The sequence below is a fragment of the Phascolarctos cinereus genome, unplaced genomic scaffold (assembly GCF_003287225.1).
Source record: "Phascolarctos cinereus isolate Bilbo 61053 unplaced genomic scaffold, phaCin_HiC Scaffold_9;HRSCAF=440, whole genome shotgun sequence".
Taxonomy (NCBI): domain Eukaryota; kingdom Metazoa; phylum Chordata; class Mammalia; order Diprotodontia; family Phascolarctidae; genus Phascolarctos; species Phascolarctos cinereus.
This window is the reverse complement of record NW_027556402.1, coordinates 157,108,450-157,123,453: the sequence shown is the minus strand read 5'-3', so window position 1 is coordinate 157,123,453 and position 15,004 is coordinate 157,108,450. Positions and strand designations below refer to the sequence as shown.

The following is a 15,004-nucleotide window of genomic DNA, read 5'->3' as shown; positions in this document are numbered from 1 at the left end:
TTCTTTGTTGCAAAGGAGGTTTAAATCTTGAACAAATCTTATAACACAGCAATATGTGATGTAAAAACAAAAAAACACAACCCGAAACATCCCCTAAACTTATATATAAAAAAAGAAGAAGAAATTTTCAGGCTCTCTTTCTCTTTTTTTGAGTGTAGATTTTAAAGGAAAAAGATAAATTTTATTCTACACCAGGAAAAAACTGTCACCAAGAAGCTACTTATCTTAGATTAGGTAGTTTAGGTGGGTAACATCTTCATTTATGGAACAGATGAAGAGAAACGATAGTTATCAATGGTTCAATATAAACCTGGAATTAATATGTTCAATGGCTTCCCATGGGGTTATGCTGGACTCAATATTGTTTAGTATTTTATCAATGTTCTGGATGAGGTAATTGAAAGTGTGCAGATATGCATACTGGAACAGATTATCAAGGAAGGATATGTGATCTGTATCCAAAAACAATACCAAAGCATTCACCTCTTTCACCTTTATTCAATTCTTTAAAGGGGTGGGGGAGTGGGGATGGGGGAGGAGACACACAATATTGTTATGTCCCTAGAGCCTTACCTAAGGTTTAAAACTGCACTAAGGCTCTGGGGACACCTAATGTAGGTCCTTTGATGTTCCTTTGGGACCCGTGATTCTACAATCATTCCTTCAATAAAAAAAGCTGAACAGAGGAATTATTCATAAAGTCAGAAGGTCACACACATCATGGGGAAAGAAAACAATAAGTGAAACACCGATTTCCACAAGAGAGGGAGACAGACAAATGAAAAAAAAAAGATGTCTAGAGAAAACTAATAGGTAAAACTATTAAGTATTCAGAGATTTTTTCATCTGTTGTAATATGAAATATTCCATGGAAAAATGCTTATATAATGAATCAAAATGGGTATCTGTGAATAAGAACTGCTTTATGACACAGGACAGTAAGAAATATAAAGACTGCTTACTTTGGCTAGTACTTCTGGGGAAACTTCTTCATCTGGAGACCATAATTTTCCATTCTTCTCACCTGTTGACTGTAAATACTTGAATAAATTTACTTTAGAAGAAACAAGTTCTAGTTCTTTGCTTTATCACGCTTCTTCTGCTATAAAAAGTTATGCACTTCAAAGTTAGAGCATTTTATCCCTGAAGTTTTGGTATTCCAACTTGTGGATTTAGGTAGCAAGCAGTACACTAGACAGTACAATGACTTCCCTGTTCCTATGGCCTCATTAGCAACAGTGATAGGCATGAATAAGACAAGCCATCACTCTCTGGTTGCTTTGGATATGGATATCTTCCATCTGAGGAGACCCAAGTCTCATTTCTGTCTTCCCACACTGTAACTGTTACATTTGGTCCCACCTTAAAAAAAAAAAGTCCTTCCTTTCCTGATCAAAAGACTTCATGTTAGGGAGTTAAGTACAACATGAAATAGTGAGTTATTCCTGGTTTTCCCTTCAGAATAAAGAGAAAAAGATAGATTAGTCAAACTCAGTTACGAGGAATACATGTCCATTTGACAAAATTCTGAAGTTTGACTTATAAATCTGCGTGTAAGAAAGGATTATTCATTTTAGAAAATGACTCATTGAAGAATTACTTTTCAATAATGAACTCTCACTTTATTTCATTTTTAAAGCCTTTCAAGAGCACTTCTATTACAATAAATGGAGATTAAATATGTATAAAAAGAACTAAGTTCAAGTCGATTTATTTCAAACAATAAGTGACATAATAAAATTTCAGCACTATGAGAGAATCAGAACAGTCCATGAAGTTCATTACAATAAGATCTGACTTTTTTTTCCTTTACTCTCTGATTTGTTCACCTCATTTTCCTTCTCAATCAGTAGGTTCTGGGTTAAAAGCCAATCTGGGTTTGTAGAAGGTATTCTGTAACTAATAAGGGGAAAACTAGAAGAGTAAAACCAATATGGACTATTTCAAAATGATGGTACAATCATGCAAGGTAGTATAAAAAAAAGCAATGATTTGATCCTGTTTTTTAAAATGTATTATCAATCTAGATTTGCTTATTAAAAAAATAAGCAATGTGTGAATGACAACATTAGAATAGGAAAACATGTTTTAAAAAAAATTACACACTTACCCTGTCATTCATTAGAAGATCTTTCACAATAAAATTTGCTACTACCGATTTCATTGGGGAAGCAAACTGATCTGGTGCTAACATGGAAATATGGCCCAATGAAACTAAAGGGGTTATAAGCTGCTCTGGAACATCAGCATTCAGACTCCTACTGAGAGGCTGGGAAAATAAAATAATAGAAATGAAAATTTAAGGGTATTATAACTAACCTTCAGAGCAGTGCCTACACACTCTAGTAGAGTATGGAATAAACCAAAATTCTCTTAAATTTTCCACAACAATTTTCTAATATGGACACAGTTTCTTAATGGCAACCAAATAAGAATATGAACAAAAGAAGATTAGTTCTCTTCCCCACTAAAATTTAATACAACAAAATAAATGCAGAGAAGGCACATTTAGAAAAATATTGGACTAAAAGGAATGAAGAGAGATCATAATAAATAGTGGAGACAAAAAGCTCTTGCCTCATTTAATTACTTCTGTTCCCTCCAGCATTGCCCAAAATGCCAACACATTCTACTACAACTAGCATATTCTACTGGTGGCATAGCTAGAGGAATTCTCACACTCCTGAGACATTTAAAGTAATTTTGACCTTCAGGAAATGTGACTCATTATGCAATAAGCTGAACACATCCAATTCATGGTAGCACAGATTGAACTGTTTGGGAGTAAACAAGAAATTAATCCAAGGGTAAGGGGAACTGGGGAACTGATTTCCCAATGGCATCGATCCGGCCTTTTAAATTGCTCAAGAACAAAGCTAGTCATCTAAATTCACATTATAGAATTGTGGACTTATCTCTAAAACTACTAAATGGTTAGCCTAAATTTAAGATAGGACAGGACACTGCCCCTTGAATAAGCAAGGATTCTATTTAGATCTGCAAAGTAGGTGCACTTCCAAAGCCAACAAAAGTCAACAAACCATAATGTAAAATAAATAAGTAAAAACCCTATGAACTATACATACCTCAAAAATCTGTGCAAGCTGTACTTCTTTATTTGTGAATATGGCATGGATACAATGGACAGCTTGTTTTGCTTGGTGTGGTGTACCTCTTTTTGCTTTTTGATGTAAAATGGGAATTAAGGTGCTGCAAATATTAAAGTAACACTCTTAAAATGTAGTAAGACCATATACTTTAAGCAATTTGTTTAATTGGATTTCTGCCATACCTACTTTTAAGCATAATACCCACAGGACCTGAGTCTTCAAAATAATCTGTAGTGTACAAACTATTCTTGACAATTCCTCACCCCTAGTAAAACCACGACATTTAAAAAATTTCTTATGAAACACACAAACTACTTAAGGAGCTTGGACATACAGCCAAAATTTTAATTTAAAAATTACTGAACTAGAGTCCATCCAGAACTTCCTACATAACAGATAGAATGAACATATTTTCTAAGTTGCTAAACAGCCTCCAAAAAATAAAGATAATAAAAACAATTAATTACAAATTTAACCAGAGTTGAATGTGTTATTTCTCTAACTCTTGATTCTGTTATTTTTACGGTGGCAAAAAAGGATATGTAGATGCATCATTTTTTGAGAAGACTGATTTTAAAATTTTTAAATTCTTTCAAATAACTTTTAAAGATACAAAACTATATCTTTTACATCAAGTTTACATCAAGCCTAATTTTTATCTTTGAAACTTCCACCCAATATTTCCTTTAATCAGGATAGATATCTTCAGTTCTCTCAAATAATCCTCAACTGTCATCAAATTGAGGTTTTTCATCATCTTGGTTGCCTGCTTCTGGATTCCTATCCCATGACTGTTCTAAAATGTGCTGCACACCGAATTGAATACAATACTACTGAAGTGTTCTGGCAAAGGTGGAGTGCAGATGGACCATGATGTATTTTATGCTTGAAACCTATTGAACTTTTACTACAGCTCAAGACATGATTAGCTTTCCTGGCTGCTACATAATACTGTTAATAGAATGTAGGTAAACTGAAAGTAGAGATTGTTTCATTTTCTGAATTGGTATCCCTAGTGCCTAGCATAATGCCAGATATGTAGCAGGTATTTAATAAATGCTTATCAAATTGACTGACTCATACTGAGCTTGTAACCCAGAAATTCTCAGATCTTTTTCAGAGAAACTGCTGTCTAACTATGATTCCCATTTTACATGTAGTAAGTCATTTCTTTGAATTCAAATGTACAATTTTACATTCTTCCCTATTAAATTTCACCTTATGAAAACTGGCTCAATATACCGGGATGACAAGACTTTTTTGGATATAGTATGTGAGCCATCCCTCTCACACTGTGTCTTCTTGTAAATTTTACAAGGATACATCTATGCCTTGGGTCAAGTCCGTGATAAAAACGTTAAATAACACAAGAAAAAGCACTGATTGAGGAGAAACTCTATTGGATATGTCCTTGCAAACTGATATGAAATCATTAATGACTAATTTTGGGTTCCAGTCATTGAACCAGTTGCTAACGTTTTAATTATACTACTATTTAACCCACATATCTGCAGTTGGTATAAGAGGACTATGAAACACTTAAATACTAAAATCTAGGTAACCTATTATTTACAATATTCCTATGAACCACTAGTCTAAAAGTAAACAGAAATAAGGTTATTTATGCAAATACCTATTGTTGATGAAGTGATACTGACTTTATGATCACCACTTCAGTTTCTGAAACATTTCATTTACCATCTCTTTAATTATACATTCTAGAATTCTGTTGGGAATGAAGTAAAGCTCACCACCCTAGTTTGTTGATTATATATTCATTTCCCTTTTGTGAAAATGGACATTTACCCTTCTCTAGTCCTGGAGAACCTTTCTTATTGTCCATGATCTTTTAGATTATCATTGAGAAGAACTCAGCAATAACATCTACTAGTTCTTTCAGCCCTCAAGATGTAGTTCATCTGGTTCATGTGACTTGAACTGATCAAATGCAAGATACTCTTATTTTGGTTATCAAATTCCTCATTAGCTATTTTGGTTCTTTCATTCCTAGGCAAAGGTCATACTTCTTGGTGTAAGTCATATAAGAACTGAATCACTCTACTTCCATTTGTCATTGGTCATCATTGTTCAACAGTGGTCCTATTTCTTCACTAATCCTTCTCTACTCCTCAATACAGCTTAACAAACATCAAAAACGAACTATAATCTCTCTAGCTCTTTCTAAGTATACAAAGAGGAAATTTGTGCTGGATAGGAAAGATTTTTGAGGACAATGAGGGATTTATTTTCAGGCTACAAGAAAAAGGAAAATGTACCAAATATTTAGACAAAATAGTAAGCTTTGTTTCTAATGAACAACAAAAAAAAAAGACCAAAAAAAAAATAACAAGTATGAAGCTGTTGGACCACTTTCTCAACTCCACAAAATTTTTATGAGGATAATCTACATATGTATGTAGATTACTGTTGGTGAAGATATGAAATAGGCTATGATCACATCAGGCAGGCTTTCTGCAAATGCTACTCTATAACAGACTACATATTCAGAGTAACTCATTGATTATGCTTACTCTTCGTTGTCTCCATTCCTTTGCACTGGGGCTGCTAGGCTATACTTGGAATGTGCTCTACCCTCACTTCCACTTTCCAGAATCCCTCTCCTCTCTTCCTTTAAGCTGTGGCTCAAGTATCATTTTCCACATACTTTTTTTCCTGGTCTTCTCAACTGCTAGTGCCCTCTCTTTCAAGCTGCCTTGTATTTAAATGCCTTATATTTATTCTCTTTATTTCACATATATTTATATACATCTTTGCAATTTCACCCAGCAGAACATAAGCTTCCAGTGAGTGGAGGCTGTTTCATTTACTGTATTTGTATTCCAGAGCACAGCATGGTACCTGTCACATAGTAGGCACTTATTAAATGCTATCACAGATCACTGACTGATTTGCCAGATCTTACTGATTCTACTTCTCTCACATCACACCCTTTTCTCTATTCTTCTTTCACAGGATAATCACCCTAGCCTACTACATAAGCCTCCAAATTCTCTCCACATAGACTCTTGTCCCTCGTCAGTCCATCTTCCACACAGCTGCCATGTTGATATTGTTAAAGTGCTGGTCCAAACACATTAACTCCCTTATTGAAGAAGCTCCAGTGTTTCCATGTTGACTACAGAATATATAAATTCCTCTGTATGATATTTAATACCTTTAACAATGTGGTTCCAGCCTGTCATTCCTGCTCCAAAGGAATGAGCATTAGTGTTACATTCCAGCTCTAACACTCACTAGACTTTGTTCATGGCCGACATGTTTAAGTTGATAAGTCTTAAATTCCTCATAATTTGTAAACAATACTTGGACTAACTATTTTGCAGGATTATTTTAAAGAAAGCATTTTGAAAAGCTCAAAACACTATGTAAATGTGAATTACCTTAGTATTTACAAAATATGACAGCCTGTAGAAACCCTGGGATGAATAATATGGGCATTTGATGCTGTTTAATTAAAGTTCTTTATAAAATGATTTTTATGCAATTGTTCAAGAAATTACTGTTGCAATTATTTCTCTCGTTTATTTCTAAAATAAGAATGTGAGTGACAATTGTTAAGCCTTGAATTCATGATAATGAAGAATAGAGCACATTCCAAATGTATGGACAAATAAAAGTCTAATTTGTAAAAACCTGTTAACTTATTATTTTTTCCAACTAGTTAGCTTTTGATGCAAGTGGTAACTGATAGTTAAGTAGCAAAAGGAAAGAAAGAAATCTGCTAAATAACTGAAGCTAACCTACTGTATACATTCATGTGTAGAAAAATGGGAGAAGACAAAAAGTAAAATTATGATTCAGTCATATATGTCAGCAGTGAAGCTTTAGGATACCATATAAAGAAAGCAAACTCACGATCTTATTTGTGGAAGGTCTGTTTCTATTTTGTGTCCTGTATTCCTAAAAATCTGTATGGCGGCTTCTGCTACTTTGTCATCTTCCATTCTGAGGCACTGCAGCAGGGACTCATATGTCTCTGCTGAGTGAAACGAGGTAGGATGTGTGAAAGATAGAACCTGTATGACAGACATAATGCTTTATGAGCATGGACGATAAAAAAAAAATCAAGAAAAAAATGTATTCTACAGCAGAGAAGATAAAAACTAAACAATTTGCTTAATTTTTAGCAGTACCTTTAACAATACTGATATTCAAATAACTCAAGTGGTGACATTTTGAAATGGGAAGGATATTAACTGTAACATAACCTCTCAAATTCATGCACTTTAATCATGGAAGGTAAAGATATAGTATAGTACTATTTTTTTGTCTGCAAGGAAGAGACTTAAATGAATAAAATAACTTCTTAATTTTCACATTTGTATCTCTCATGCTTAGCACAATACTTGCCTTGCACACAGTAAGCACTTAATGAAAGCTGCTTCTTTATCACCAATATTACCACCACCCAAGTAAAATACCCATGTAGTATACAGAGTGCTAGACATGAAATGGGTTTATATGCTGACTCTTGACACTTACTAGCTGAGTGACCATAGGTAAGTAATTCAACTTACCTTAATCTTAGTTGAATTATCTGCTAAACGGGGATAAAACCAGCAGAACCAACCTCTCATGATTGTTTTGGAATACAAATGAGTTAACATGAGTAAAGTACTTTACAAATATTAAAGCACAATTTATGTGCCAGTTACCTTTAACTCTTAATCTGATATTAAACTTTTAAATATTTTAATTCAAGAAAGATAAAATGCTATGAGATGTCTAATCAGCTATATACAAAAAGAGTAGTGTTTGAAAAGCTTGCAGATGATTAAATTTAGGAAAGGATTAGTTACTTAACAAAGGAATTTGGAAAACTGGTTGTCATTTGGATAAGAAATAGATTTAAGGGGGCCACTAGGTGGTGCAGTGAATGCACAGAGCTCTGGCCTTGGAGTCAGGGGGACCTGAGTTCAAATTTGGCCTCAGACACTTGATACTTACTAGCTGTATGACTCTGGGCAAGTCACTTAGCCCCAGTGGCCTCACCAAAAAAAAAAAAGGAATAGAATTAGGTCTAATTCTTATACTAGCTGCCATCAGTGAATTTCAGTGGGATGATATAATTAAGCATTAAAAAAAACTATGAAAAATACAAGATGGAATAATGGATGCATTTCAACTGTAGAATATTACCAACCAATCCTTGCCCCACCCCTCCCCATTCAGCAAATGGAAGGAATTATTAGAGACAGAACAGATTTGCTTAACTATATTAAAAAATTGAATTTTTGCACAAGAAAAAAATTGAATTTTTGCTCACTTTTAAATTTTGCACAAGAAATCAGCATAAGTAAAAGAAAAAAAACCCTGCCATCTAAAATACCTAAGGAGCTGTTAAAAAAAAAACCCATGAAAGTATTTCTCATCTGATATACAATAAAGCATCAAAAAAAAAAGGAACAGATAATTTCCAAATGCTGAAACAAATAGTTAACTTAAGATGCTGAGCCTCACAAATACTCAAAGTGATGCTAAGTCAAATAACTCTTAGTTACCACTTCACATTCCCCAACCTGGCAAAAATGAATAAAAACAATAAACCTCAATCCTGAAATAGCAAGTTTGCCGCTGGCTGAATTGAAAACTTATTGAATATCTTTGACCCAATAATTTCTTTGTTGCCTGAAGGTATTAATGAAACAAAAAAGTAGAAGTGGCCACTCCTCCAAGGTCTTCAGAAACAAACAAGGCTTTAAAGCTTGGAGAGTCAATGATAAAGAAGAAGTCTTTCTGGGGAAAATTCTTTCTGAGATCTGTTCAAAGATTATTACAGCACCAATACAAATAAATGTTTAAAAGACCTCAGAAATTATCTAAATGTCCTAACAAAGGCAGAATAGTTAACAAAAATTGTGGTACCTTGTTGTAATGTTATTATATAATGAAGATTACTGAGTGCGAAGAATATAAAGGAAGCTGGAAATTCCTTTATGAAGTAATGAATATAAAGTGAAAAAAGCAGAACAAGAATAAAGTAGAATACACATGAATTTCAACTATACTACACTAAACAGACAAAGAATCCTGATGGAAACTTAGGGATTGACAGAAAAGTTCTGGCATTTTAAATGCTAAAAATAATTTAAAATAATTTCAAAGTTAGTTTAATTATATTTATATTCATGATTATGCTTTAATAAGTCACAATGGCACTGCTAAAATGATTGATCTCACAATAACTACAGATAAGAATTATGAATATTAATACTATTATGAATAGCCTCCCTTTCTAATATTATTTTAATAAGCTTTCCTATACTAAAACCAGCTTGTAACTAAATTTATTTTACACAACTTTACTGTTGCATATGTATACATCCTGTCACTGAAGATATTGGTCATCTTAGACCATAAGAGATAATCTAACTCTGCCTGAAAACATTCTGTATAATGCTCTAGGCATTATACAATTATCTTCCCAAACAAATTATAAACTCCTAAAGGGGACTGACCATATCTTTCACATCTTTCTGAGCAGCTAATCTAGTATACTGTGAATCAGCAGACACTTAATAAAGAGTAAAAAGCTTTTCAGTTTCCCAATCGCCATCTCACCACAAATAGCCCTGGGATGAGTTAATTACTTGTCATTCCTGTTGAGAGTCAATGTGCAATGAAGAGAAGATAGGGGAACAGGTGATCCCTTCTGAACAAGCCTAATTATCAAGCTATCTGGAAAAGAAAAGTAAGTGTGGGAACTTTTACAGTAATTGATGTAAAAACTTCAAGTAGCTGACTTAAAGGCCTATAAACCTGAGCCCTGATTTTCATGATAACCTTTTTAGAACTGTATGGTACTGGGAGAGAACTGAATGATGGTGAAACATGGTGAAGTCTGAACACTTGTTTTTTCTATTCTTCTCTAGAATTTCTTACAGCAAACTGATACTGTTATATTTTTGCAGCCTCAAAAATAATTTTCTCTTGTCCACAGAAACAAAAATTAAGTATTTTCTGCTGCTGCACAAAGTATATTTAATATTTTCAAAGATATTCAGCTATCTCCTTGATACACAATGGTGCATAACGTAAGTTAGTTCATAGGCTTCACGTGCATGTACATCACAATTTATGAGTTTTATTGACTAAATTATACATCTAGTTCTTGTTCCTACAAATGTAGAAAAGATAAAATTTTTAAAAAAGCAGTCTTGGTACAAATGATCTCTTCTGCAAGGCTACAACTATATAGAGGGCAAGGAATATCTTATTTCATTTCTATGGTTTTCAAGATGCCTTGCACATTGGTAGGTGTTTAACAAAAATTAAAAACTGCAAGTCAAAATAAAACAAAACTAAAAAAAAGCCAACTTTTAAAAATGTATGAAAAGTTTAAAAATTTTCTAAAAAGTTGACTTGAGAGGACTTATTGCAAAATCAACTGGATAGTTTTACTGAATCAGTGAATAAATTTCACTAAGCAATGATTTAGGGTTATATGAATAAGTTTATGATGCTTAGGGTCAAATACAGTATTTGGCACAAAGTAGGAACTTAATAAATATTGATTGATATAGAAAAATGGGACAAGAAATTAGAAATAATCTATGAGGTTAAAATTTATTCATAAAACATTTGTTCTTATAATACTAAAACATAATTTTTGAGATTCTGACTAATCAAATATTCCAAAATTATCTTTCAACAACATACCAAATTATAACATTGAAGTGGGTTAAAAAGGCTGAAATTCTAGATTACTTTAGGATTAAAAGGCATCAAAGAGAAAACTAAATTAAAATTAATCAGAAAACCTGAAAAAAAAAGTCTTCTCTATACATTCAATACATGTAATAGATATCACTATGACCTTAATAAATGTGAAAAACACTGGTAAAAACTGCTTTACCATAAAAAAAAATTGGTGATCTTATGAAATCATTTACTTTTATACCTTGTATTTATATTTTTCGCCAGTATTCTGAGTATTCTTTTTACCCATGATACAGCACCAAATCTTACACAACTTGCCAACTTCTTGTCACATCTCCTAAAATCACCCCAAACCAAACTGGTTTAAATGACTCCAATCAAAGAGTAGTCAGTCACTAATGATCTGATTTCAATTTGGAAGCTGTTTTAGTGGAAGGCCCCAGGAACTGATGCTGGCCCCTATGCTGCTTTACATTACCTGACAATGACTTAAGTGAAGGCAAAGATAGCCTAGTTATCACTCTTGTAGACGTCACAAATCTGGGAGGGTATACCTAACATGATTACTACCTCTAAATATGTTTACTAATGAAGTAGTCCCCTACCCCCCCAAAATCTTAGAATAGGTTAGAATGTAAGACCAAATAAAATGAGTTTTAAAGGTCTGTTTAAGAAGTTATTTAAAAAATACAGGATAAAGAAGGCATAGCAATACAACAGTTTGTATGAAAAATATCAAAAGGAGGAGAGATTAGTTTACTGCAAGTTCACCATAGGTCAACAGGTTGCTATGGGAAAAAAAAAGCTAACTCAGTGCTTGACTATTAAATGTAGTGATACAGCTAGAACAAGAGAGGTCTTGCTGTTCTTTGCCCTCATCTAGAATGTAGATGCTATAGTTTGGGAAGGACAATGACAAGCCTTATTAGGTCCAGGAAGACAATCAAGATAGTGAGAGGGCTGGATACCATACCATGCAACATATGCTGAAAAAACTAGGGATACTTCCTTTGGAAATGAAAAATGGATTATGGCATACATGATGAACATCTTTAACCATTTGAAGGATTGTTATCTCTATAGATAAACAACATCTTAATCATCATACAATCCCACACAAATACCCCATAAGAAGAAGTCCACCAACTGGAGAGTGGCTGAACAAATTTTAATATATGAATGCAAAGGAATATTACTGTGTCTTAAGAAATTAGAAAAGGGATGGAATCAGAAAAACCTTGCAAGGCTCACATGTACTGATGCAGAATGAAATGAGTAGAAAAAGAACAATTTTTATGATTACATAATATAAAGGAAAACAGCTTTGAAAGAAATAAGAATGCTGATCAATGCAATGACCTGTCATGAAAGATGGGGTATACTTCCTATCACCTGGCAGAGATGCAGAATAAGACATACATTTATACACATGACCAATGTATGTATGTATTATTTTTTTTTGCCTAACCATACTTATTTGTTATGAGAGGGATTTTTTTATGGTGTTGTGAGGAGAATTAAGGAGGGAATGGGAAGAGGGGAGTGACAGTAATATAAAAGAGAAAAGAAAGAAGAGAAATATCAATGAAATAAAAATGTCAATGAAATTATTTTAAAATATACAGAAGACAACAGCAGAAAAGTTGCTGGGAAGGAGACAAGCAGGGCAGTGTTGGAACTACCATTTCAAATTTAATATATATTTTAAAAACCAAGCTGTACAAGAACAGATTCATGGTGTCACACAAAAAAAGAAATATGTGAAGGCACTTCAACCAGTTTCTTTGAAGATGGGAGGGTGCTATGGAAGTGGAATATTGCATAAAATTTATGTCAAACTTTTTAAATATAATAATTAGTTTTGCTAAATGGCTTTTCTTCTTTGGTATTATATGATTCTCTGGAGAGAGGGTAGATGGGTCTATTATGAAATATAGGTTACATAAAAACAAAGATATCAATAAGATATCAATAAAATCTATTGTTCAAATAAAAAAAGAATATTGGACTGAAGAGTCACTGGTTACTTAAGAAGATGTGGAATATATAGTATTAATGTTGAAAAGTTGTGTTTCATATATTTATAAACCTGCAGTTCCAGCAATCATCTATCACTTGTACAAGTCTAATATCTGCAAATAGTAAATAGACATTTCTGCAGCTGGACCTATGATTTCATTGGTATAAAGAACTCCCAGTTAAAGAAACTCTTCCATCTCTGCAACTTAGTCTTTGAAAGTAACAACATGAAAAACAGAAAAAAGTCACTCACCCAGGATAACAAAATCAGTATGTGGCACAGATGAGATGACCACTATGCTGTACTGCTCTTGGATATCCAGTAACTTAAAACTCAATTTGTCCAAAACCAAACTCATTACCTTCTCCACTCCCTAATTAGCTCCTATGGTTTTTCCTCCATTATTTCACTGTGGTTTTTTGGTATAGTAAAGAGTACTGAATATGGAGTCAGGAGACCAGTGTCTGAATATTGCCTTAAACCATTATGAGTTATAATATCATAAGCAAGTCAGTTTCCTCATTTATAAAACGGAAATGATAACTTAGCAGCTGCCTCAAAGAGTTATTGAGAGAAAAGCTCTTACTACATCTTAAGTCATTAGGTACTCCAAAGTACTTAGGTTTATAATCTTACTATATTTGCATATGCTCCCTTTTCAATCCTATTTCTTGTGTGTCTACAAATTCTGCCTATTTCTTCCTCTGAAATATTTCTCATGTCTCTCACAATCCCTTTACTGCAGTGACTACCTTAATGAAGGTCTACAGCATTTTATACAGGGCTTCTTGCCCCAGTTGCCTAACTACGCCTTCTGCCTCCATTTTCTCTGCACTCTATGTCAACCTACACATCACTGACAAATCACTCTTAATAAAACCCATCATTCCTGGACTAAGAATTGTTCAAAAGCATTCTGTCTGGTGCCTTCAGGCTCTAAGTTCAAATGCCTGAGCACTGTACAAAAGATGTTACAGAAGTTATACAATGCCTTTCTTTCCCATTTCCTTCCTATTAATCCCTAATAACAAACCTTTCCTCCTGACAGCCTGGTTTCCTCACTTTCCAGAACAAGCAATGTTCTTTCCCACACCTAACATTTCTGTAGTTACAGTTAATTTTTCTCTGGTGATCAAACTTTTATTGGTTCTTTAAGACTGGATTAGTCATAAGTTCTCCATTAAGGCTTGCTGATCATTTTAGCTTACTATGATCTGTCAATTCTTTGACTTTGTTTAGTATTTACTGACTAATGAAATATTATTACTTGGATTCATATTTCCTATGGGTTTATTCTTAACTATTAACTATATTATTAACTATTCTTGTATTTCCAATTAACTTCTTGGCAAGCAGAGATCAGGCTTTAAATTTACTTTAAATCACCCATGGCAACAAGCAGAACTTTTATTATTTGGAATAAACAGTATATAGATGCCTGCCAATATTACTTGTTTAAAGCACCTCTTCAATATGAAATAATGAATTTGATTCTACTATGACTGTTACCAGTGGATGGGTGCAAAATTCATAATAAAAATACCTTAAGTAGTTCAAGTCCTGCACGAATGGCTGTATCTGGACTCACACCCTCCTCTTCATCATCAGCAGTTCCCTCTATTGACTTGTTCATCAGCTTCACTAGTGCACTATCAAAGAAGAAAGTCTAGATTAGTTGCAAGTACCCCAAAATATTAAAGCTAAAGCATTTAACAATCCAAATTTTAGGTAGATTAAAAAAAAATTTATATGAGCAAATTTTAAAGGCAAAAAATAAATCTGTTTCATTTAAATCAGCTGTAAATTTTGTAAAATATTCTGCACAAATACTCAACAGACTCTTAAAACTAAACTTCTAACTAAATTAAAAATTAGAGGAAATTATATTTTATAATAATTTAGGGATTTAAATTATGGTGATTAATTTCCTTTCATTTCCTTAGCTTTGTAAACTTGTTTTCTTCAGTTCGATAGTAAAATGCTCTCAAGTCTACACTTCTTATCACTAACTGATGAAAGGCAAGTTAACCTTTATAAAAATGAGACACAGTGAACAAATTTTTCTTAGTTAAATGTATAACTTCCTATTAATCCCTAATAACAAACCTTTCTTCCTGACAGACCGGTCTTCTCACTTTCCAGAATGCATACCACAAGGAATTACATTCCAATTTACCTTGGAAAAAATTTTCAG

At 33.3% G+C, this 15,004-nt stretch overlaps 1 protein-coding gene across 1 annotated transcript in view; it reads right to left on the bottom strand.

The window, feature by feature from the left end:
• PDS5A (PDS5 cohesin associated factor A) overlaps positions 1-15,004 on the bottom strand; it is a 167,383-nt gene that overhangs the window by 36,788 nt on the left and 115,591 nt on the right. The window contains 5 exon segments of the mRNA XM_020993352.1: positions 963-1,031; positions 2,111-2,269; positions 3,087-3,210; positions 6,987-7,147; positions 14,354-14,459. Coding sequence (XP_020849011.1) covers positions 963-1,031; positions 2,111-2,269; positions 3,087-3,210; positions 6,987-7,147; positions 14,354-14,459 — 619 coding nt within the window.